The sequence below is a fragment of the Neocloeon triangulifer genome, unplaced genomic scaffold (assembly GCF_031216515.1).
Source record: "Neocloeon triangulifer isolate White Clay Creek 2 clone unplaced genomic scaffold, ASM3121651v1 ptg000001l, whole genome shotgun sequence".
Taxonomy (NCBI): domain Eukaryota; kingdom Metazoa; phylum Arthropoda; class Insecta; order Ephemeroptera; family Baetidae; genus Neocloeon; species Neocloeon triangulifer.
In genome coordinates, this window is record NW_026775544.1 from 9,829,023 (window position 1) to 9,853,299 (window position 24,277).

At 38.2% G+C, this 24,277-nt stretch overlaps 5 protein-coding genes across 8 annotated transcripts; 2 read left to right on the plus strand and 3 right to left on the minus strand.

Annotated features, from left to right (window-relative positions):
- The first annotated feature begins 24 nt into the window (after nt 1-24).
- LOC132200715 (exosome complex component RRP45) lies at nt 25-1,941 on the plus strand. Its single transcript, XM_059626389.1, has 8 exons — nt 25-216; nt 400-494; nt 565-787; nt 841-1,061; nt 1,118-1,339; nt 1,393-1,661; nt 1,719-1,760; nt 1,809-1,941. Exons 1-8 carry the CDS (start codon nt 151-153, stop codon nt 1,841-1,843), a joined length of 1,173 nt encoding a protein of 390 aa, XP_059482372.1. The 5' UTR covers nt 25-150; the 3' UTR covers nt 1,844-1,941.
- Nucleotides 1,902-2,978, minus strand: LOC132200724 (histone deacetylase complex subunit SAP30 homolog). Its single transcript, XM_059626400.1, has 4 exons — nt 2,784-2,978; nt 2,546-2,722; nt 2,276-2,491; nt 1,902-2,206 (listed from the first exon to the last, which is right to left on the minus strand). Exons 2-4 carry the CDS (start codon nt 2,717-2,719, stop codon nt 2,078-2,080), a joined length of 519 nt encoding a protein of 172 aa, XP_059482383.1. The 5' UTR covers nt 2,720-2,722; nt 2,784-2,978; the 3' UTR covers nt 1,902-2,077.
- A 121-nt stretch (nt 2,979-3,099) lies between these two features.
- LOC132200682 (folliculin) lies at nt 3,100-5,408 on the plus strand. The gene is made up of 11 exons (XM_059626342.1): nt 3,100-3,195; nt 3,248-3,396; nt 3,459-3,548; nt 3,617-3,772; nt 3,824-4,048; nt 4,118-4,254; nt 4,310-4,542; nt 4,597-4,748; nt 4,804-5,023; nt 5,071-5,173; nt 5,226-5,408. The coding sequence occupies exons 2-11, from the start codon at nt 3,286-3,288 to the stop codon at nt 5,365-5,367; spliced, it is 1,569 nt and encodes a 522-aa protein (XP_059482325.1). The 5' UTR covers nt 3,100-3,195; nt 3,248-3,285; the 3' UTR covers nt 5,368-5,408.
- Nucleotides 5,378-8,786, minus strand: LOC132200688 (uncharacterized). 4 transcript variants are annotated; one of them, XM_059626352.1, is made up of 6 exons: nt 8,589-8,786; nt 8,087-8,532; nt 7,366-7,434; nt 6,998-7,135; nt 6,370-6,818; nt 5,378-6,078 (listed from the first exon to the last, which is right to left on the minus strand). In XM_059626352.1, the coding sequence occupies exons 1-6, from the start codon at nt 8,628-8,630 to the stop codon at nt 5,792-5,794; spliced, it is 1,431 nt and encodes a 476-aa protein (XP_059482335.1). In that variant the 5' UTR covers nt 8,631-8,786; the 3' UTR covers nt 5,378-5,791. The 4 variants fall into 4 exon arrangements, with proteins under 4 accessions (XP_059482335.1, XP_059482343.1, XP_059482353.1 ...); XM_059626360.1 differs by lacking the exon at nt 7,366-7,434; XM_059626370.1 differs by lacking the exon at nt 6,998-7,135.
- A 678-nt stretch (nt 8,787-9,464) lies between these two features.
- On the minus strand, nt 9,465-23,446 carry LOC132193162 (synaptotagmin-10-like). Its single transcript, XM_059613613.1, has 11 exons — nt 23,432-23,446; nt 21,571-21,831; nt 20,918-21,058; nt 18,822-18,947; nt 17,071-17,225; nt 16,919-17,006; nt 16,098-16,178; nt 15,867-15,987; nt 11,747-11,918; nt 11,210-11,410; nt 9,465-10,926 (listed from the first exon to the last, which is right to left on the minus strand). Exons 1-11 carry the CDS (start codon nt 23,444-23,446, stop codon nt 10,923-10,925), a joined length of 1,365 nt encoding a protein of 454 aa, XP_059469596.1. The 3' UTR covers nt 9,465-10,922.
- Between the last annotated feature and the right edge of the window lie 831 nt (nt 23,447-24,277).

Here is a 24,277-nt window from a genome sequence, read left to right on the forward strand (position 1 = left end):
TACAGGTGGCGGAAAGAAAACGTAAATAGGAAAGTCTTGCCCGAATGAAAACAATGTGTTTGACGAGTGACGAGTTACGAGTTTTTAATCTTTTCTAACCTCGTGTAGTTAGAGGTTTGTCGAAATTATTCGTTGTTTTGAATATTAAAAATGAAGGAGCACATACTTTCCACTTGTGAGAAAACTTTCGTTCTCGATGCGATCGCTGAAAATAAGGTTTGCATTATATTTTGTTCCATAACATTAAAAATACATATTATACATAGTCACATTTTGCATCTGACAGAAAACGCACGTGATGAATTTTCACTTTTTTATACTTACCTTTCAATCGCAACAAAAGCCATTATCGCCACGAGTGTGTAAAAAAATTAAACAAGAACTGTGTAAAATTTTCAGCGCCTAGATGGAAGGAATGTATTTGACTATCGAGACTTGCAAATCAGATTTGGCAAAGACTTTGGCTGTTGTGAAGTCTCAATGGGAACTACCAGGTATGTATAATCAGCAAATTGATTTAATGCAAATATTGCAAATACTTAACTATGATAGTTGATTTTACAGAGTTTTGGGCCAAGTGTCGTGTGAAATTCAGCAGCCAAAAGCTACCAGACCCAACGAGGGTCTTTTGCACATCAACGTTGGTCTCTCTCCGATGGGCGCTCCCCATTTTGAAACGGGAAGACAGTCGACGACCTCCCTCCAGTTGAACAGACTGCTCGAAAAGTGCATCAAAGACTCCCGATGTGTTGATCTGGAGTCCCTTTGCATTGTGGCCGAGGAAAAGGTGCACCGTCTTTTTGAATTGTTATCAATTTTTATAATTACACCTCTTTTCAGGTTTGGTGTGTCCGGCTTGATTTGAACATTTTAAACCACGAAGGGAACTTGATCGACTGCGCCTCGGTGGCTGCTCTGGCAGCCCTTTCACATTTCCGCAGGCCTGATGTTGAGCTGACAGGAGACGAACTGATCATTTACGAGGCAGCCGTGAAAGAGCCGATTCCGCTGGGCATCCGTCACTATCCAGTTTGCGTTTCGTTTGCAATTTTTAACAAGGGGTTCGTTTCACCTCTAATTTATGTTCAAAGCAGATTTTATGCTTTTCTCTTTTAAGGAAAAATATTGTGGTGGATCCAACAGAGATGGAAGAGAGGGTAGCTGAGGCGGAACTAACCCTTGGCGTTAATGGCTACAAGGAGTTGTGTGGAGTTCACTTGAGCGGCAGCACACAGTCAGGGCCTGCCATTGTTCGGCAGTGTGCAAACAAGGCCATCAATAGGGCCACAAAAGTTGTAGGCATGATCAAAGAGGCCCTAGCAAAGGATGCCGAGCTGAGGTTAATTTTCTCAAATTTACTTTGGTGCATGAACTTAATAATTTTGTGTACAGAGGGACTAACAGTGAGCGAGGGTTTGTTGAGTGTGTCCGCCAAGGCACCCTGACTTCTCACGGCGTCCCTAAAATTCGCCTCCCCATCAAACACAAACTCCCACTACCCTCCATTGAGCCAGAAGAAATAGTAGAGAGTGAAGAAGAGGAAGTCAGTGATGACGAAATCCAAATTTTGGGGTCTGGCATGGCGGAGCTAAAAAATTCAACAGTAAAGGCTGCACAAGAAATTGAGCTGGTGGAAACAAAGCAAGAAGTACATGATATTGGTAGGAGTTCAAAGTGTTTCTTTTAAATATCTTCTTATTGCCTTGATTTTTTTTCAGATGATGACGTAGAAATTGTTTCTGAGCAACTAAATTCCAGAAGTGAGTTTGAAGCAAAAAAATTGGCCAGTTATAAAAAATTTATTTCAGGAACCACCCCCGGCAGACGAACAAAGGTGCAGTGAATTTTAAGATAAAGACACTTTTTTCAAGGAAAAAAATTGAAGAAAAAAGGTAATTTTGCCGATTAAAAAGTTTGTTTAAATTTCAAATATAATCTGCTTGCTGTTTTATTGTAAACCTAAGTGTCAATGACACAGATCTTTAAAGACGAAATAATCATCAAAGTGCATAAAATCAAATCAGTAAGCCTACTTAAACACATACACTTAATAGAAAATAATAAATTTTAAATGATTTTAAACAGCATCTGCCGAAAGTCCATTCCTCTGGTCCAGTTTGTTGCTGTTTGATTTCACGGTGTAGATAAAGAACGTTGTTGCCTCTTTTTCCACCACAGGAATAGTTTTAAAATGTTTTGTCAAGAACTGAAATGTGAATGGACAACATATTTATAAATTATTTTATTACATATATCTACTGAAAAAATCACTCACATCTGCAAGTTGCATTTTGTTCAGACCAGGTCGCGTTTGCAGCTTGAAATGCTTCTTGTATCTTCGAAGGGTGTTGACTTGGAGCTGATACAAGTCAACCTCAGGTACTTCGGAGTCCGTCCCATTAGAATCCTCCTCGGAGTCTTTGCGGCGGCGCTTTGTTCGTGCACATTGAATCATCGTTTTGTGGTAATCGCAAATGTAGATATGCCGTGCCTGTTTGTTATAAAAATGAATTAAAGTCTAATTTTTATAAATAAAACTTCTTACGTTGTCGTCAATATGGAGACGCAGTCTACGTTGGGCAACGATTTTCTGTATTCTCTTGCTGTAGGACGCGTTTCCAGCCAATTTAATGCATCGCTCGCCTTCGTCGATTAGGCAGCAGAACTGGTTCGAAGGCCCTCGTGAGTCCTCCTCACCGGTGCTGCATCCACCGTTCATGACCTGGAAAAATAACAAAATTTGGAAATCGAATTGAAACTAAATAAGAGCAACTTTTTCAAACCTCTTTTCTTGAGGAAACTTGAATGGAGTTTCGTATTTTTTGACAGGTCCGAGAGGAGAAATATTTTCTCTTCGCACTCACGGACCAGGGTCGAAAAAGTCGGATCACTTTTCGGCAAAACCGTCGGCAAGTTTGGTGCGAAATTTCTCCTCCGTCAAAACAAAACAATAATCGAGGCAACGACAGGGAAGGGAATGAGGGAAGAGGTGGAGTTTACTACGTGACGTCACGAGCGTTCTGCTTTCCTCGTGACGTAGCCGTGGACCTGTCCAATCAGGGGGCTGCGATTTGTTGATCACATGACTCGCGGGGTATGGTGCCCAGCTGGGTATGGGTATTTGCAATACGAAAACACCATTAAAAATACAAACAAAAAGTAAAGCAAACCCGTAGGGCTGTGCAAGGCAGGAAGGTTATTTATTTTCTTTAAAAACTTTTTATTTAGCGAGATGTCGTTTGAATAGTTTCAAGTGCAATTAGATATTTAACCAAAGGAGGAAGAATGAACGCCGTCATAACACTAAACCATTTCTGCGAAGTACACGGCCCTCAAGTTTTATTCTGCACGCAGTCGTTTCACGATCCTGTGCCATTTTCGCACACTGGTACTGAGGTATAAATTTAAAATTTTCCTAAAACTTTGAATTCAATTTATTTTGAAATCTAAATTTTCAGCCAAACATACCGCAGAAGTCACCAAACAAAAGATTTTATGGAAATTTAGAGCTTTTGAGAAATATTCCTGGACTGATTCCTTTGTGTGAGGTAAATCAAATAATTTTATTTATCTTCATGCTAGTGATGTTGATTAAAACTGTAATTATTTATTTAAGGCGTGCCGATCACTGGACCAAAAGATTTCTGGTCTCCTCAGCAGTGACCACGAAGGCAGAACAAGTTACCTGAGTGGACAAAATCCTACAATCCCAGCCATTTGCGGTCTAGTTAAGCATGCTTGCCTTAGATCATTGAGCTGCGAGATTTCTAAAGTATAAAAGATAATTTTATATTGGTTAATAAACTTAAAAAAAATTACATAGGTTTCTAAAGATGATCCAGAGAAACCTGTATTCTTTGGGGATTCAGATAGAGGGCACGTTCTCTCAGTGGCATTCAGCATTAGAGACGCGCAAGGCCGAGGATTCCAGAGGAATTACAGCATTTGTGTTTTGGCCGTTGATGCTCCCATGCTCCTTCAGTCTTGGCCATTTCTCACAAAAAACATTCAGACGATTATTTCAGAATTGCAAGAGATGGCTATAAAAGTGAGCATTTCCTCACAATTTAAAAAGTTTTATTTTTAATAAAAAAAAAATTAAATTAAATTTCTGTAGGTCTTCAATAAAGAACAAGAAGCTTGTCCACAGAGAGCTGTGAGAATTAATGCTAGTGCCAAATCGGAGGAAAATAAATGTAATAAAGCAACTCGTTCGCTTGCTGAGCTGACTGATGAATCTCTTGTGTATTATCAGTAAGCGTTTATATATTTTAACCAAAATTTAGTAAAATTATTATTTTACTTTTAGACTTCATTCTTGGTTTGTGTGGCTTTTGAAAGCTGGTGCTAATAGACTGCAGGAGAAGCTAACCCTTCCTCCTTTTCTTCGAGATATCGGGCACTTTGGCCAAGGCGTCGAGACGGAGGAAGGATTTGTTCTGGTACCAACCTCGTCTAGTGTGACTGTAAAAGCTGACACTGCTGACCACAGAGGTGTATTGGAGTTGGAAGCTAGTGGCTCTCTTACCTACCCAATAATAGGTATATATTTTATTAAAAAAAGAGGGATTGACTTCAGCTTTGTCAATGATCTAGGGCCGACCATTCCTGGAGGAATATCTGAGCTTTACACCTTGATGGGACGGAATCAATTTTTGCTGGCTGCAAACTCTCTGCTCATTGGACACCAGTTGATAGTTCAATGTGACTGGCCCTCCTTAGCTTATGCTGTAATTGAAAGTTTTAAGGTTGAATTAATTCAATATTTCCCAGCACTGAAAATTCACCAATTTGTTATTCTAGTGTCTCGTTACTAGGGCCATCTTTCAGCCTGAATACTGGAGTGGCTCCTATTTTCCACCAGCTGCCTGCACTCTGATTGGGGTGTCAAAGATCGTGCAGTTGCCCTCTCCTTTGCCCTCAAATGTAGTGATGGTTGAAATTACAAAGGTGGAGCCGAACGCCAAGCCAACCAATGATAATCTGAAGTTTACAGTGAAAGCGCCGAAAGCACCAACAAGATGTAAAATGAATTTTTGAAATAAAATGTATCTGAAATTTATTCTGCAGGGCCAACATTGCTTGTGAAAATGGACAAAGCGCTGCAAAATGACTTTTTGACTCCGACGGCTCTTCATTGCCACTTAGTAGCACTCAAAGAAGAATGGCTTAAGTAAGATGATTTGAGTTTATTTAAAAATATTTTTAGTCAATTCTTCATTTAGTATTTCGAGAACTGTGATGAGACTCCTGCAGACAGGAAAATCAGCTGGCGATTTAACCCCACTGATGAACACCCTAGGAGCTCAGGCCCAAGACTGGCAACTCATTAAGCACTGGGGAGTGCTTCACGCTAACAATTTGTGATCAATTAAAATAAAGCTCAAAGAATTTGATTTTATACTGTCTATGACATTATTATTTCTATAAAATACAAGACATATGATATGATGGCCATTTGAGTGATCACATCACCTTATCTAACAACATAAACCATTACGTTTAGTACTCTTTACATTGTTATCTTTAGTTAGTAACTTGGTTATTATAATCATACTCGTATAATAATATAATTATACTCATAATAATGGCAATTTTTTCCTTGTAAATACAGTCCAGATGGTAAGCACATTTTACTTCTTGCGAGATTCCCTAATGAATTATGTGTGTGTATAAACAACAAATAATTTTTTTTCTCTTATTTTAATATTCCGCGCGTGACTAGAGACATTATTGTTTCCTTCAATTCACTTTCCATTCGGGCTGCTCCGTTTTATTTAGTAGTTGCCGATCATGGATTTTCCATTTTGGGCTGTGTCTCCGGATGCTGCTGAGGTTGTTGCTGCTGCTGCGGGGGCGGCTGCTGAGGAGGTTGATGTTGCTGCTGCTGGAAGGGACTCTGGGGTGGTGGAGGCGGCGTCGGAAGTGGAGGAGCGATCGGATGGCGTCTCACGTACGGAGCAAACACAGAATCACATACATAGTCCCACGGGAATGCTGGCTGCTGTTGTTGCGCTGGAGGCTGTTGCGGCACCAGAAAGTGACTTTCCCACCAATAGTCGCTCCCTTCCACATTCACTAAAATAAATAATAGTAAAATTTAAAATATATTTTCAGATGCAAATTAGGATATTAATATAAATGCAAGTTTCGAATGAAATATTTCTTTTATAAATCAACGAAAATAATTTGAAGCTTTCATTTTTTTTGTCTAAAAAGTTTACAACATAATTTAAGGAAAATTCTAAATTGCAACATTAATTTATAGCGATTTCTGCAAATTAAAATGAAAAAATAATAATTAAGGAAATAAAATTTTGATAAAAAAAATAGCAATCTCAATAATAAAAGTTTCTTTTTGAAACAAACCTGTTCTCCTGAACGCCTGTTTTGCTGCTTGGTTAGGCGATGGCGGTGTGTGGAAAGGTGTGGGAGGCGGAGCTGGGGGTGGCGACCTCAGAAGTGGGGGCAGTGGTTTTCGGGGCACATACACGGAGGGGCAGGTTGAGCCCTGGGTGCTGCAACTCATCCGCCTCCGCCGCTTGATGCCTGCGAACCTGGCCGCGCGCTCCTCCTTGGTTTCCGTGGCCAAACGCTGCTGCTGTCGGATCCGAGCCGCCATCAACCTGGCGGCCCTTTGTTCCGGCGACTCGCTGGCCAGCCGCTGCTGCTGCCTGAGTCGCAGAGCCTCCAGCCGAGCTGCCCTTTTCTCCGGAGTTTCATTTGCGAGGCGGATTCGTTGGCGGTGGCGCAAGTCGGCCAGCCGGATGGCACGTTGTTCCGGAGTCTCATTCGCAATTCGCTGCCGCTGCCGGATCCTGGAATGAACGGAGCAGTTTAATGAGCTGTTTATGAAAAGTATACGAATGAGGGTTTGAATTGAAAATATTGGAAAACAAGGCGAATTTTTGCATGTTTTGAAATTCTGGGCAGCAAAATTGCGCGGAAATGAGGAATGCAGTGCAACCCTTTGGGATAACCACTTGAAAATAATAACCTCAAAGCCTCAAGACGCTTAGCCCTCTGCTCCGAGGTTTCAACGGCAAGCCTTGCTCTCTGCCTTTCCCAGAGGCCAGCCAGTCTGCCGGCCCTCTGCTCGGGCGACTCATGGGTCAACCTGTAGCGCTGCCTATCCCTAAGGGCCAGCACACAAATGTTATCCACAATTTTCCACAAAAATCATAGCTGAATGAATTTGTTTTATTAATTTTATATATTTGACTTCAATAAAAAAGGGCAAAAAAAAAATTAAAAAATTGTTTTCGTTGGAAGAAACAACTTTGCTGCCCAGTTACTGGATTTTGTTTCTGCGTGTGTTAGAATATTGAAGACGGCAAACAAAAACTCTCTGGCAAATCCAATCACCTCAAAGCCTCGAGTCGCTTTGCTCTCTCCTCAGGGGTCTCATTGGCCAACCTGAAGCGCTGCCTCTCCCTGAAGGCCAGCAGACATTCAGATAATTAGTGAATGAGGCAAATACCTGGGTTTCAAGAGTGTAACACAGAGCAAATGTGTTCAAACCCAGGTTTCGTGGTGAGATACCAAGAGATTTGAAACTGCCAAAAAGTATTTTTCTCCCGGAGGACAAAATCTTGTCAAGTGAATTTTTTATCTCAGAAAAAAATTAAAATGTGTGTTACGCTTACTGTGATAAATTTCAGAAATTTAAAATAAAAATTTCCATCTATTCGGTAAGTGCAATGACAAGATTATTTGCCTCCAGACTTGTTTTCAATTTTCAATATGCCAAGGTCGCTTTGTAGAAAGGTACCAGAAAACCTGAGTTGGATTTTATCTGTCGAAAATAGAATTTGGGCCCATGAAAAGGCAACTCCTGAAATGTTTAAATTGGTGTTCGGGACCACCCCGTACAAGAGGCCCATTAGGGTTGTCAGGATAAAATTATAAAATTCTCAACAAAAATCTGCAAAATCAGGTCTGAGAATTAAAAAATTGAAAAACGGTTTTTAGTAAAAAAAAATAAGCCCCCAACCATGAAAATCAAACAACCCTTGGACCCTGAGTTGAAAAAAAAAACAATTTGCTGCCCAGGTCGGGGGGATAATTGAGGTGGTTGCGAGCAGACCTGAGGGCCTCGAGGCGCTTGGCGCGCTGCACCGGCGTTTCGGTGGCGAGGCGGACTCGCTGACGCTCGCGCAGGGCGGTGAGTCTGGCCGCCCTCTGCTCGGCGGTTTCGTGGGCCAGCCTGTACCTCTGGCGCTCCCTGAGGGCCAGCAGGCGGTTGGCCCTCTGCTCAGGGCTCTCGGAGGCGAGTCGCAGCTGCTGCTGGATGCGTTGGGCCTCCAGCCTGGCCGCCCGCTTCTCCGGAGACTCGTTGGCTAGGCGGCGCCGCTGCTGCAGCCGGTTGGCCTCGCGACGTGCGGCCACCGGGTCGCCGGGCCCCGCCGGTGCCCCATGTAGGTTGTTGTTGTCCGGCGGTTGTTGCTGCGCGTAGAAGTCCTGCTGCGAGCACTCGGGGTACTCGTAGCAGTCCTGCTTGATCCGCGTCAACAACGGAGTCGGCTGCGGGAACTGCGAACAAAGTAGTGTGAACTTCGGGCACCTCGCTTTCAAGGTCGACCACTCACGTTGTAGGTCTTCCACAGGTCCTTGGCGCTGGGCGTAAACATCAAGGACTTACCGGAATGATAAACACATATCCTTATACGGCGGCAGATGTAAATAACAGCCTATTTACACGCACGCGAGTTGCGCCCTAGCACTTCTTTAATCTACAACCCCATATGAGTGGTCCGCCATTTTTAAATTGCTCGCATGTTTACGCGAACGCCCGTTTGGCGAACAGCGCCAAGGTGGCCGCCGACCAGAAACACGGACGCGCATAGGCAACCGGCACGATGGTGTCGTGGCGCGGGTTGCCATCTCCAGTCGTAAGCAGAATAAAAGTATCACGGAGAGATATTATGAAAAATACTTTTACTGCAATAAATGTAAAAAGGCTTAAATGGTGAAAAAAAAATATCTGAGTAAAAATATTAATCATTTTTCCAGAAGTATACATAATTATATTAATTATGATAACAGTGTATTAAGATTTAATGTTCGAAAAATCTTTGAAGCAATTAATGTTCATAATATATATATGTTGTAATGCAAAAATAAAGATATAATTACAAAAATTCTAAATATATTGTGTTATAATTATAACAAAATATAAAAACTAACAATTATTCCAGGAGTAACATAATTCTAATATTGGCTTCGTTTATAATATAAAGTGTTTTCCCTCAGATTGACGATTTTGTTGAATATGTAATAAATATTCATTAAATGTGTCAAAAAGAATTTAGATAATAATTAAAATAAATGTCGGGTTAAAAATTGAATATTTATATAAGAACTGTTTATTTTGAGAGAAGAATATAATTATGTATTTAAAAGTAACTATAAATCTCTTTAAAGAGGTTTTGTAGCAATAAAATCAGCGCATCTTGAAACACCGACGACTTTATTTGGTCACTAAAATTTGGACAAATCAACATCAATCAGATCGCAGCTCCGCGTAAATTTAAAACTTACACATACCGCACCAGCTCTGTGGCACAAAATTACACAGATTTTCTGAAAGATATTTTGCTAAAACACAGGAAAGGTTTCTGCTTTTAACGCCGTTCAGCTATCTATGTATGTACTGTATGTGGATTTATAACTAAACAACCTAAAAACTACCATTCATCGTTTTATAAATATATAATATGAACCATATGAACATTGAAGGCCACATCTATAGTAGCCCACAACTATGTAGTATCCTAACAGATAGACACTTATTAATATTATCATCTCGCAATAATTTTTTTCCAGTGGACCAGCGCTATAAAGAGCACAGTCTGAATTTGAAAATCATAATTCACCTTCAGTTTTCACTGTCCCCCCTTAGTAATTGATCTGCGAGTATAATTTCAAAGTTCTGGTCGGATGCGTTGAGAAATTTAATAAAATGATTTTTATTTAGACAAAGAGTACTTTTTTGAAGAAATAACTTTAATGAGCAAAGATTTTCCAGCTGAAATAAATTAAGTCTGTTTTATTTTTGTTTTATTTAAATTTTGCTTTTCAATATATATTGAACACATTTAGGCTGATTAGTGTTGATGCTATAGAAAAACATAAATATTTTATTCATCAAAGTTGACAGCCTTTGTTTTGGAGATTGTCTCTCCAATCACACTGACAGAGATATATATTTATATTCCAATAAAATCGTTTTTTTTTTAAACATTCAGAGAAGTTTTTGTTGTAAAACGAGTTTTTTTTGCGCGCCCCAATCCTTAAACTCCACTTAAAAAGTGGCCAGATTTATTGTCTATAAAATCAAAATGAATAATATAAACATATATAGAAACTTGCAATCGGAAGTTACAGGCGTGAGCCATTAATTCATTTTACAAATTTTTCCGGCGATTATCGTCACTTTCAATCAGAGTAGCTTGAGCACCAGTGTACATAAATATATAATACACTACAGCCTACTTATCCTTAAGATTTCACAAATCCCAAACACCGACCGAAATCTAAGCATCTATAAAGCTGCCTCGCTTTTCGGAAACAATCAACTCAAATATCAAAGGCCTCATGGTGAGAAAAAAATGTCACCAAAACTCTTTTTTTTTCATTTTACTAAATTAATTGTCTTTTTTTCCTTCTTTAGACAATGAGATGTGATAGAAATCAAGAATAGAAATATACATGTTAGAGAACTAAGACACTTAAGTTTGCACATTTTTTACAATTATGCTTGTGCCTGCTTCTACTCGCGTTTGTGCTTTGCTGACTAGGGGCCTTTCTATTCACAGAGGGCCTTGTTAAAGGAAGAAACTTGACGCCGACTGCCAGTAGGACGGAAAGACGTCCCCAAGTTGTGCACATATGTGAAGACCTCCAAACTTTTCTGGATCGCTTCACCTGCCAAGCACACAAATCATATATATGACTTATTGAAGGTAGTTTTTTTTCCGGCCGAGCAAGACAAGCATTGCTCTAATCATTTTAAGAACAGCATCTCTTTGACCTAATATGCTTTTTAACCAAATAGTCTCTTTTTAAATTATTTGAGAAAAAAAGGATAAATTCTTTTTATTAATTCAATATCCAACCACCTATAAAATATCAAAGTCTGACTTTCCCCCAACCCCAACCTCTAATCCAAATCCTGCCATTTTCTGATATAAACAAAAAATAAAATCACCTTGTGTTGAGACAGTTGAAGCTAATTGGAGGCGATGAGGAGGACGCAAGATGTAATGGAGGTGGCGGAGACTCTTTCAAAGGGTGCCACTGAGCAACGGGACGCCGCGGACTGTCCAGCATCTGCAGCCAATGCTCTCGGCCTAAACCTGCGATTTGTGCTCCGATCCCGGCGCAACCGAGCAATTCATTTGAGCCGACTCTGAAATAATTTTGAATCAAGTTTCTCAGAGAAAATGCGTGTAAATAAAAAAACTGCTTGTTCCACCCTAAAAACAGTCCAAAATTTTCTTACTAGAAACAAACTGGTTGCTTCTTTAATTTATAGTAAAATTGGTGATAAAAGCGGATAAAAATATTGAAATTAATTCATTATATTAAAATAAATTTTTAACTTATAGTAATTCTATTCCAAAGGAAAATAAACGCCCTTGTAGTTCTTTCCACCCGTTTTACATTAAATGTCTTTGAATTTTTGTATTCAACCAGTTTAATGTTGGATAATACAAATTTTTAAATAAATTGATTGGTAACTCACCTGTCATAATCTAAAACCTTGATAAGCAGACTGACGTCATCTACATTTTCCGAGGGCACATCAAAGACGAGCGCCTCGTTGTACACGGGGTTGAGGTTAGCCTTTTTCACACTCGTCTTCCGCTTCTTTATCCGCCTGCCCTGACAGATGAGTGACACTTTCACGTACGGATCTGCCGAAAGAAAAAAGGAAACGTTAGCGAATTTTGCTTTCTTTTATTTCTTGTGCTGACAAAATCTGTTTCAGCGGGGAATTTATGCTAGGAAAAGCGACGTGTCATAACAGTGGCGGAGGAACTGCTCGAATCTGGAGCTACTGCGAATGCTAATTAGGCGTCTGCTTAAGTTGAGCGCGACGCTTTGTGACCAAGTCCGCTCTGCCAGCAGTCTCCCGAGGTGTTAATTAAAAGTTTCCGCCGAATCTTGAATTGGAGCCGAGATTAGATTTGCCACTTTGCCAGCGAACTTAAGATATTAGTTCCCAATGTCTATGCAGGAAAGCGTGCTGACAACTTCTTGTCAGCACTCCTAAATTGCCAGTCGCGAAAGTAATTTTCCAGTGACGCCTTTTATTCCTTAATCAGAATTTCTTTTCATTGCAAATAAAAGACTAAAATAGTTTCTAATTTTTTTCCGCGTGTGCAAAACTCACATTCAAATGCAATTAGAAATTTTAATGATTGGAGAAGCTGTGTTATAAAATGAATTTCCCACAACTAAAAATTGTCCTCTTTAGGCCAATTAAGTGATGCTCAAAGAGCAAATGAAAAATGAAAAAAATCACGATTTTGAACTACTACGAATTTTTAAATACGTATATTTTGCTTACATGTACATATTTTTTAGAACTTTTCGATTAACGAGATTTCAAATGAAAATAAATTTTAAGATAATGAGAGACTTCTTTGTTTACTCTATGATACACAAAACAATAATTATTATTAAACAGAAAACAAGTTGAATATTGTTCACTTTCTTACAAAGGTGAAATCTTGAAGATAAGTAGAATTCTATTCATGAGAGTGTGTCACACACTTAATTACATAATTAGAAGAACACAATGTTTGATTTTGTAGCGACTTAACGAGGAAATGAATTACTATAATTAATTTATTATTTTAATTATTTTATGATCTAAATTTTTTGTAAAATAATATGTATGTACAGAAAATTTCATTATTATTCATCAATATAAAATGTTTTAAAATAGATTAGATAATTTTTAAAAAATACAGTAAGTTTAACTTTGGTGATGAGCAAAAGAACTCATTTTAAACAAAACTTCATTATTAAATAAAATTTATTAAAATTAAATAGATGACGTTGTGTATCAAAATGGATTTAATAATTTTTGTTTTAGATTAGTTTTAACCAAAATCTGTTTTGAATTTTAAATCAACTTAATAAAAGCAAAAACAGGAATAATCACAATATGAAGCGCCTGAAAATTGAAACACATTTTTTCGAACCTCAGAATTTCCAAGCATTAAAACTGTCCTAATTAAAAGTACAATTCAGTGTAAATGCAAATATTCCCAGTGAAAATAAAAACGAAAATGCAAAATTCTACGGGCTGTAAGAAACAAAAGAATAATTATTAAATTGGAAAGCATACGCTGTTTGTAATAAAATAATTGCACTTTTAATTATTCAAAATGAGGACAGAGGACATCAAAGAAAGGATGCTTACACATTAAATTGAATCGCGTTCTCTCGTTTCTTTGTAAATATTTGTGATTAAAAGCAGCGCGTCCTTGGGACGGTGCTCATTATTAAAAACCCCCTTTCCTTTCGTACGCGTGCATTTGTCGCGAGACAATCATGTACTACAGAGCGTGTTTATGTGTGTCAACGCGGTATTCCTGCTTCTCAGAAAGCAGCATCCCTCTGAAGATGCTTGTTTTGTGGCGCGCGCACCCATGAATGACCCATTTTCGCTGCTGGTGTGCCAAACGAAAAGCCTCCGCGGTCCACAGAATCAACGTGCGGAGGAATGCCGACGAACAAAAGGAAAGCCCTTTATGAAATTATATACGCACCACACAACTAGGCCGGCTGCTGAGCGAAATTAGGGGCTGTTGCATGTCGCCGAGGGTGCCATTACGCCCGACTGCTCCACCAGTTGCGCGCACATCAATACAAAGTCCGCTCTCTCTCTTCTCGGATTATATACATTCTTTTTTATTTCGCACTGCCCTTGCGCCGACGTCTTTTCCCTGCGACTTTCGCAAAATGTTTTTCAAGCGAGCACCAAATTCGAGAGTGTTTTTCTGCCCTGCTGCTCCTCTTAACTCATTTCAATAAAAACTTTTGAGGCTTCCTTGAGGCATTGCACATTATATAGTCTCTAAGAGTTTGATGTGCCTTTGTGTCTTTTGTGCACAGAATAATTTCTCTGAAAAAGTATACATAATGCTTTTGTGTTTTCCACTTGAAGACGCCTCAATGCGAAATGAACGGAAAATAACTGCTGCGCCGAATGGAAAGATCCTACACTTTGGCAAAGTAAGTGAAGTGTGTGTTTGAGGTATTCTTTGCGAGAGCTAGGCTCGCAGCTCACAATGACGCTAAATTCCATTTTCTGCGCATAAGTCGCTGACAAAAGCAGCTTTCAAAGCCTGGAGAAAATATTCAACCTGTTTGTCACTATTGCTTGGCGGGTTGCATATGTGGAAAATTCGCATCCATTTCACTCTCAGCCTCCGAGGCGCGGATTTCTACCTTGTAAGCCGTTCTCCATTTCTCAGAAGTAACTAATTTTAATTATTTTAAAAGTGTATTATTTTTAAATTTATAGTTAGAGATTCCAACTTTACTTGTTGGGTGCTTCATAAGACCGACAGGCAAAAAGTGGCACTGGCAATCAATCTGTCGGGGGATGAAGCGACCAGTTGCATCAGATTCGTGCTTTTTGCTCGACGGCTGAGCCGAAGATTAATTATGATAGGACCAGAGGAGTCGTGCACCTTTTCGGGGAGTGAATAAAGGCGCGCGTTGGTGGCAAGATTGATTACCTGCCTAGCCCCCTGTGTGTGACTGATCTCTTTAGCATCGACCTCTGCGTGGTGAAAGAGAGACCGAACGACGCTTTTCATCTTTGCGTCGGAGGTGCTGCTGCATTATTCTGTCACGGCTTCCTTCGAGAATTGCCGTGTTATTGAAAGCGGGGGCGAAATGAAAATGGGAAACGCTGGTAATTAGTGGAGCAAAAGGCTGCCTGCTTTCCCTCGGGAAAACCGCTTTCAATGCTCAACAAGATTCAATTAAAGATTGGACGCCGTGTCGAAAGGCGAAGTTTAGGTGCGAAAATGCCCTTTAGCGCGTTGGGGAGGCAAAGACTGTTCAATTTATTCTCTGGCAGTAAAAATTCATTAAATGCTTGTTTGAATAAATTAAATAGTGTGAGAAATTCGTTTAGAAGTTATAAGTGAGAATTATTATTAGTTTATCTATGATTGTTTACTTCTTATTAATACAATTAAAACAAAACACGATTCCAATTTTTTTCCAAACTTTAATAACTGTGGAACATCTTCTTACAGATGCTCTAAAAATTAAAATCTGAAGAGTTTACATGGTTTCTTGGCAAGAGCCTTGGGGTATTAAACTTAAACTATAGCTAAAAGGATAATGCAAATTTTAGGCCATGCGGTGGCAAACTTCCAAGGTTTCAAGCGCTCGGTAGCTGGCTTATCGGATAATAATTATTCCTTCCCGGTTGAAAAAGTATCTTCTCCTGTATTAAAAAGACGCGCCATTACTTTTTCGAGGAATTGAAATATTTTCTGTTTTCGTCTTTTTCCTGGATTATATTTATATTATTTTATATTTACTTGGAATTACAAAAATTAATTTAAAAAAATAATTTGACACACTTTTTTTCTAGTTTCGTGCATAAATTGCAAGCTATCATTTAATGAGAAACGTTTTTCTATTAACAGGATTGAGAGAGAGAAACAAGAAACGTTTCCTGCTTTCCGTCACCAAGGGAAATTAGTTTTGCGTTACACCAGTCAGCGGTGCTCCCAGTAATTATCGACTCGTCAGCACTGTCTGCATTTGCACAACTTGTGCAAAGCACGGACTCATTTCGCGGCCAGTTAATCAGAGAATGAACTTACCAGAGGAGCCAGTGATGTCCATGGCCTTCAGGTTGCGCGCTTTGATGACTGTGACTGTGAGTCGTCCTGCGGTGGGCAGGTAGCAAAGCGAAAGCATCAGTTCGCCGAGCGCCTTCTTTTCCTGCTGACACGCAGCGTCATGTATTTAGCGCTAATTAAAGCCCCCAGTGGGAACATTCCGCAGCTGTTCATGCATATTTTACGGCGAGAGAGAACGCGGAAAATATTTACCTGGGGCGTGGAGATGATGTTCATTGTGAACTCAATTTCCTTTTCCAAATCGCTCTGGTCCACAAGCCCTCGAAACACGACCTTTGCATGCGGAAAATAAACCCTTTGTTACATACAAGGCACAAATTCTTTGCAGGGAGGGAAATCGAAACATTCTTGGTCGCTATTAAATTCCTGTTAGGGCAACATATTTTAATAGAGGAATCAAGAATAATTCACAAAGACGTTTTGGGCTTTGATTTAATACTATTGCGGCTGATTTGTTTTTATGTTTAAAGTAAGAGTGAAAATTCCTCTTCCATAAATATACGAGTTTTTTTTAATTCTTATAATTAATTGCTATCTAAACAAATATTACTGATTCTTTGGTATTCTATAAGCATTTCCTTCAACAAAAATTTATTGCCTTTTTTAGGTTACTATCAAACATTTAATGATTAAGTGCGGATTTTTGTAGTATTTATCGAAAAATCTTTTATTTAATATCTAATACAACTGCATCCAATAGTTGAAGATAAAAAAAATATATATAAAATCTAATTTGAAGAATTTAAAACTTAAAGAGTAAAAGTTAAGTTAAAAAATACTGATAAATACATAAAATATATAACAATATACAATAAACATATATTTATAATGTAATTTTTATAAATATAAAATAAAAAGATAAATTTTCATTTAAATGCTTTCAGAGTTTCAGCTTCTGTTAAGATCAACTGTTACAAGTTACAATGTTGCGCTGTTCTTTATATAAAAATAAGCACCAGACGTGGTTTTTTTCTTTCCCAAAGCTGCGGGAGCAAATATAGAATTCATTTTACCTGGCCCATGAGGTCGTGTCTTGAAAAGCGGTCGAAATCGTAAACAGAGAATTGCAAGTATCGCTCGGCCAACTCCTCAAAAGCAACACTGCAAAGTATAATTGCCTGTCATTGGAGTCCACTTTGAAAGAAAAGTTTTCATTCCAACAGACCTGAATATGAAGGTCTCATTAAACACGGGGTTCAAGTTCTTGCGGTGCACTTTGGTCTGGAACTTCCTCTTTCTGTCCGGCAGAAGTTGGACCTTGACGTAAGGGTCGCTGCTGCCCGTGAAGTCTTTGATGGGCAAATCGTGCGCCTCCAATATCTAAATTTAAATAAATGCGTGTGGAAAATATTGAAATATCTGATCTGAAAAAAATCGACTTTTTGCCTTGCAAAGAAAAGTGAGTGGACTTTTAAGAAAGAAAGGGAAATTGGGCTTGAGCAGAGGTGTGTTTTGTGTTTGCGGAGCAGTACTTATGGAGTCTGTCGAGAGGCTTTCCGCGCCTTCAAAAGGGAATCAAGAGCTTCGTCAAAGGGAATTTCAATTTGGCTCCCGCGGTTTTCGGCAAACAGCAGGGAGCTGGAAAATCGCGACGAGGTTCTTTTTTCGCGCTGAAGGGGCGAAACAATGGAGCCAAAAAAAGAGGGAGGTTTTAATTTCCCTTGTTGGTGTAGAACCGCAAGTTCTTGTTGCGTAATATTTGCAGCGGCCTGTATATTTATTTCACTGGTGACGCATCAATCGCGCGACAAAGCTTCCTGACTGGAAGTGGCGCTGCTTTATGATTGCTGAGTGGGTTTATGGTGGTGCCATATATCACTGACGACCTGTCACAATGGATTGCCGCGCGCAAGAAACGTGCCGAGCGATTTTTTTTATGAATTTGCTGAGGGGTTTGATTCGCCCAGCGGAAATTCGGAACGGCGATAATCAATACCTCTCGAAATTGCAACAGATTTGAAAGGCGCTATATCGATTTGAGAGGGGACTCGCAAACTAAAAGTAATAAAATATTATGCACCTTGTTGAAAACGTTCACAATCAATATATGTGCTGAATTGCAACTCAGAACCAGCTATATTATATTATTTGATGGTATCAGATATTATTATTTTTCTGCTGGAGTTCATTCTTTTGCTTTGTCATAATTTGCAAGCTTAAATCAATTTGAGAAGTTATAAAATTTTTTCAATTAAATCAACAAATTATTAAAAGCTAAAAAAAACTACCAAGTTTATTGCAATTGCAAAAAAACATTTTAACAAAATTGATCATAAATAATAAAAAAAAAAAAAATGATATAAAATATAAAAATTCAGCTTATTTTATTACTTATCTCATTTATCTTATTACTAAGACTTGCCTACAGTTGGAACTAAATTTACATTTAGCAATCACTCAACCACGCTTACGTTTCATAAATTTGAACAGTTTTTTTCTTTAAACAAAATGCAAGTACATATTTATGTAACTTGCTTTTACTTCAAAAATTCTAGTTTTTAAATTGAATTAAATTAAAAATATAAAATTTACAAGTAATATATGTTTGAGATTACAATTATTGCAGCTCTCGAACTGTTGGCTAAATAGAATATTATTTCCTGTAACTAAACGCCAGCAGCAATAAAATCTCTTACAACACAACAAACTTTCTCAATCCAAAGAAACATAGAAATGTGTTTCCCATCACCTCAAAATTTTTCTTTTCCAATTTCTGAATAACACAAAACCTTCTTTTTATATTTCCTTGAATACTCGATGCTAATAATTCAATTATCCGCCTGCTTTTCCGGCTTGGTATTCCGTTGGGCACGCAAATCCCTGCTTCTTGCAAAATCGTCGTGATTGAAAAGCTCGCGATCAGATTAAGCCGAGGAAATGCCGGGAAGGGAACAGGGAAAAGATTAGCATGCTCACCTTGACGACGAGACCCTCGACGTCTTTGTCGTAGCGCAGAGAGAAGCTTAAAGTGCCGCATGTCTGCACATTGTCGACTTCCTCGATGGCCGTCTGCAGAATCATTTCCTTCGTGTACAACTCCGGCTGAAAACACAAAAGCGCAGGGGTCAGACAGAATACTCAAAGAAAAACTAAAACGATCCTCTTCTACACTGTTCGCTAATGGAAGCTCCAGCTTTGCTAGCAATTTCATTAATATTTTCAATTTTCTTAAGGGTAAATTTCCAGCCAGAGGAATTTATGAATAAATATTATTTGTTATTAATTACAGACTAGCAATATCGGTAATTTTCTTAAAAGGTGACTTGTAAAACTTGGATTTTAGTGAGGGTAAGTGTAAAATAACAGTTACATTTTTTAAGCATTATAAAAGTATAAAAAAATAACTTTTTGACAGAAACATTTTTCCAAATTATGTAAGAATGAAATAAGTTTTAATTGCTTCATAAAAAATTTATTTTACGTGAAGCTGCGAATGTTTCAGATGAATTTGTTTTCTTTTTTAGATTATGCTCTTTACACGCCCTTGGTGGTTTTTATTAATAAATAAAAATAAATTTAAACTTCTAAAATAATACCTTGAACAAATACCAAACTTTTTGCCCTATGTACCAACTATTTAGAAATAAATTTATTTTATCCCATTGAAAGTTATTTAATATTATATTGATTTTTTTTCTAAATAGCTATCTAGACTCATGTAAGTTTCTGTTTTTTCTGACATTGCCTACGGAGCAAAATTGCAATTATTTACACAAATTGATGAACTAATTAATAATTTAATTGGATTTCTTGTAGCTTAGCAATTAACTGCAAAGAGTTTTGGGTCAATGGGCATTGATTTGCTGCAACGAACTTATTGCTGTTCTTGCACAGGCAACCTACATCTCGTGTATTTGAGCAACCCCTTTTCCCTTTTACATCAGAGCTCTCTATGTGTACCAATTTGAAAGAACACCCACATGTTAACGGTTGTACAAATGCAAATATAAACTCGCGACTTGCATGCAAATTAAGCAGGTGTGTTCAGTGGCAAGTGCTGGTACCTGCACATCTTGCGTTCCGCGAATTCTCATTTTCATCAAATTTGGACAAATTGGAACTGTAGTTATTTAGTTTATTTTGCTCTCTAGAGTATAGGACGACGGTGGAAGGAAATTTGCATCGCACTCATGCAAATTGCCAAAGCGCGACAAGTACTCGATTTGTCAGTGCCCACACTAACAGGGTATGTCCTTGAGAAAAATGGGCCTGTGCTGCCGAGCGCATTAAGGTGGATTACAACGCCGAGATACACATCATCGTCATCTGAATCTCGCCCCACTCTCCTTGCTTGCTCCTCACAATGATTGATCCACTCCAATTTGTTCCCGCAGGTACAAAATTTTCACACCGCTGCAGCTGCGGCCTTTTGACAAACTCCCATTTTATTTATTCCCGGCGTAATTTACAACAATTTGCGCCACAAAACCACTCGGAGCAGATGAAAAAGTTCATTGAAACCAAATCCGATTGCTTTTTATATAAAATGAAAAGCAAATTTTCCAATCTTGGAGAGGATAAGCTCATGCAAAACAATTTTGAGCGAGATTGAATTTTTCTCAGTGGGAAGTCGTTATTTCTTCCCTGCACACGGTATATGTTAAAGATTCAAAGGTGCAGAAATCACGGCGTAGAATTTTCCACGACCCGCAGCTCTGGGGCAAGGTAGCGCAAAAGCAGCGGCAATTTGTTACACGCGCAACCCACTTTGCAATGGCGGGCGCCTTGCCCTATCTAATTCCCCAGCCCCCGGCGCAATTATTCACCGCCACTACTTGATAATTATTTCATTATGAATCACCTCCCACCTGGATGAATAATCGTCTTGCGTGGCAAAAGGCAGAGCTGCTTTCTACACCCTCAACTTCAACCAACGAGACAAAAGATATTCTTTCTTGGGTCGTTCTTAATAAAAATAATTTTCATTTTGTGCAAGGGCGAGTCGTGGATATTTTCTTCGCCTCATTTTCAGCACCAGAGTTATGGATTTAATACGATCGAAGAATGCTTACCATTATGTGACCTAGGCTGTGCTTGGGCTCAAGAGTGCAGACAGTGAAAGGAACATCGTCAAGATCGAGTCGGTGAGAAAGTTGACGCTGAAAAGTTTGATGTCGAGTCGGCACAGAAGGAAGAGTAGTTTGGCGAAGAACCTGGAAAATTATTATTTTAAATTTATAATTAACATGTATTATAGAGCCACGCAGAGCTACAAAACTTGGACGTTTTTTAATAGCCATTAGTAAACTCTGTCAATAATATTATTATTTATTGTTGTTTATTTGTCCAAATTGTAGTTTGTTTTAGACAGTTTAGGGAAATTTATATTTTATGTCAAGATTGGGAAAATTTTCATGAGATAAAACTGACTTAAAACGCCATTTATTATTTATCTTTTTGAAAAAATATTGTTTCCACACATAAAACAAAATTAAGTGTCGAAGCAAAACTTTGAAAACTTTTAGCGTCTCATGCATTTGTGAAGGACTTAACTGGAATTACACAAAACTCAATTGCTCTATACGAGTGCATTACCAACTTTTGCTCTTCACGTTTATTGACAAAGCTTTTGCTCACTTAAATATTATAACGAGCAAAGTTTGCGTCGCCATGTACAAAATTATACGTCTTCGGGATAAAATTGCATTAAAAAAAATGTTTGTACCTTTTTGACCTCGCAAGGACGAGGGGTGCGGGGAACGAGTACGGGTGCCGGTGCTGTTGGGGGCGGCAGGGGCTGCAAGTCCGGCAGCGAGTGGCTGATGCGGACGGCCGTCGGCGCCGCCTCCGCCTCCACCCCGCTGTCAGAGCCCAGCCGCCACCCCCGGAGCAACTTGCGCCACGTGGCCAGGGCGCACTGGTAGCTGACTGCGGCCACCAGCAGCACGGCCACAGCGCCCAAGACGCTCACGGCGCTGTCCGGTAACTACCCTGCAACACAAATACACGCATGACGTGTTATCAATCCAAAATAATTGAAAACGGTTCCATTGCAGTTGTGTGTGTGTTTTTTTTTAATTATTGCTGATAGGATATAAATATTAAAATAAAAAATAATACACAATATATCCAGCGAAATTCATAATTGTAAATAACAATTTTTTATTCAAAGCAAACCAAAAGCATCATATACTACAACAACTTAAATTCCGAAAAATAAAAATTTAGATCGAATAAATTTAAACAGAGAATCGTGTTTTAGCACATTATTGACTCAAATATAAATTGACAATTGGAGGCAATTTCGTGGATTAAAAGAGGTATGTAAATATTTAAACCTGCTTCATAAATTTCTGAAATCGATTTAATTTTGTTATTTACCTCATGCACTGTAATTTCTTTTTTAGCAATTAAAATGAAAACTAGTAAAACAGAATACAGCATTAGTTAGAAACTACTTAAAATAAAAAATTGGATTAGTGGTAAAGCTTTTGGAAAAACGCAGCTCAAAATCTTTTTCGGTAAAATTTGTTTTTAATGATTTATTGACTTATAGTGGTTTTTAAACCAGTTTTAAGCAAAATAATTATTCATGTACTAAAACTAGCTAAATTAAAACAATTGTACAGAGTAAAAAAATGTTTTTGAGAAAAGTGCGTAGAGATTATTTTGCTTACAAAACAGGCCTTGAATTCAAAACGAAATTGAATCTATTCTAAAACTTTGTAGCCAATACTAAAATTCTTGTTATTATAATTACAATTTTAAATGTTTTTTCACGAAAAACGCCATTTCAAATATAGAAAAAAAGGGAAAAACTCTTATTGGTAATTTGATATACGGCCACTTGATCTCATCACGAGCAGAGAATGTTCCGAGAATTGAACTTTCGCCTCAGTCAGGTCATATATCTTGTCATCCCCATCCCATAAAAACGAGGGCAGCTTTTTTGTTTGATATCTATACCGCCTTTGATTTCATCCACCAACTATGTGCAAGTAACAAAAAGATTTTGATCCTCTTGTTGATGAAAGCAAAGTGCCTCGTCACGGCAGAAATTCGGCCCGGCGGACACCCATTAGCATTTCGCCGAAGTGGTTCATTTGATGATAAAATAATCGGCTCGCGAAATGGTCTTTGCGTGTAAGGGGAGGCTTATACGCTTGGAAATACATTTCCAGAAGAGATACGTCGTTCGGGATATAATTTAGTGCCATTGTGAAATGAGAATGTAAGAGCAATTATTGAAGAGACACGCGTCGAGCTTTACTAGCGGCAGGGTTGAGCGAAATTAGACTAACGTTTCAGCCAAAATAATGAGAAATTATTTGACTGCTCCTCTTTAATTTTGTCTTGAATTTCAAACTGGGAAAAAGAAAAGAAGGCTTGTAGTGTACGAATCGGTGCACACAACAGCCTTAAATGTACATGCAGTAAAGTTTAATTAGTTTTAGCTTCATCAACACGCCGCCTTGCAGCCTGTTAAATTACTTCACTGCTCATCCCCCAGCGCAACTCGCAGCTATTGCTGAACACGTCAATGTCACTAGAAATGAGCAGAGAATGAAAATTCTTTGGAATACAACCAGAACTTTGCCCATTGTGAAGTAAACGCAGTCATTTTGTGAGAAAAGTTTTTAAAGCTTTTGGGAATTTGGAAAGGTTGAAATATATATATTTTTTTTTTAAATATCTTAATCTAAATAATAATTAAATTAAACTCTACTTTGCGAATGGCAGAGGGGTTGTTTTGTTCAATTTGAAGGTATTATAAATATTTTGAAATTTAAAAAAATATCAGTAAATCCTCAATAATTACCGTAGAACACCAGCAATTTCAAGCAAATTCATAAATTAATGATCGATGTACTTAAATTTAAAAAAAACCCAAGTATAAATTTTTTGCAAATAAACAAATTGGAAAGCAAGTTTGGTTCATTTTCATTTTGTGCTGTGCTTGTTATTTTGTGAAAGGATTTTGAGTCCTTTGTCATTGTCTTTAGTAACTCAATACCAAATCTCTCACAACCAATTTTCCATGAAAAAGCTTTTGCTCTCTTATTACACTCTATTTCTCTCATATTATTTCAAAATCCGATGCGCCAGTTAGCTTTGATGCGAGATGTATGTTCAGTTGCCCAATTTCAAATAGGAGGAGTCGAAATGAACGGAGGGAGGACCAGCTGAATCGATAAGCCAGGTCAAAATAGCAAATTGAAGTAAAAAATATTCTAAAAATTATTTCCACTAAAGTAAAATTGACAACTCACTTGATTTTAATTTTTCATTGAAACAAGTTTCCTCAAATCATTTTGTGTTTGACCCCAGAAATCAATTCGTGGATCAAATTCAACATGTAAATTTCTTATAGAAGTGGAATGAAAACATTTTAGGTTGAAAATTTTCGACTGGAATCGTATTTTAATATTTTA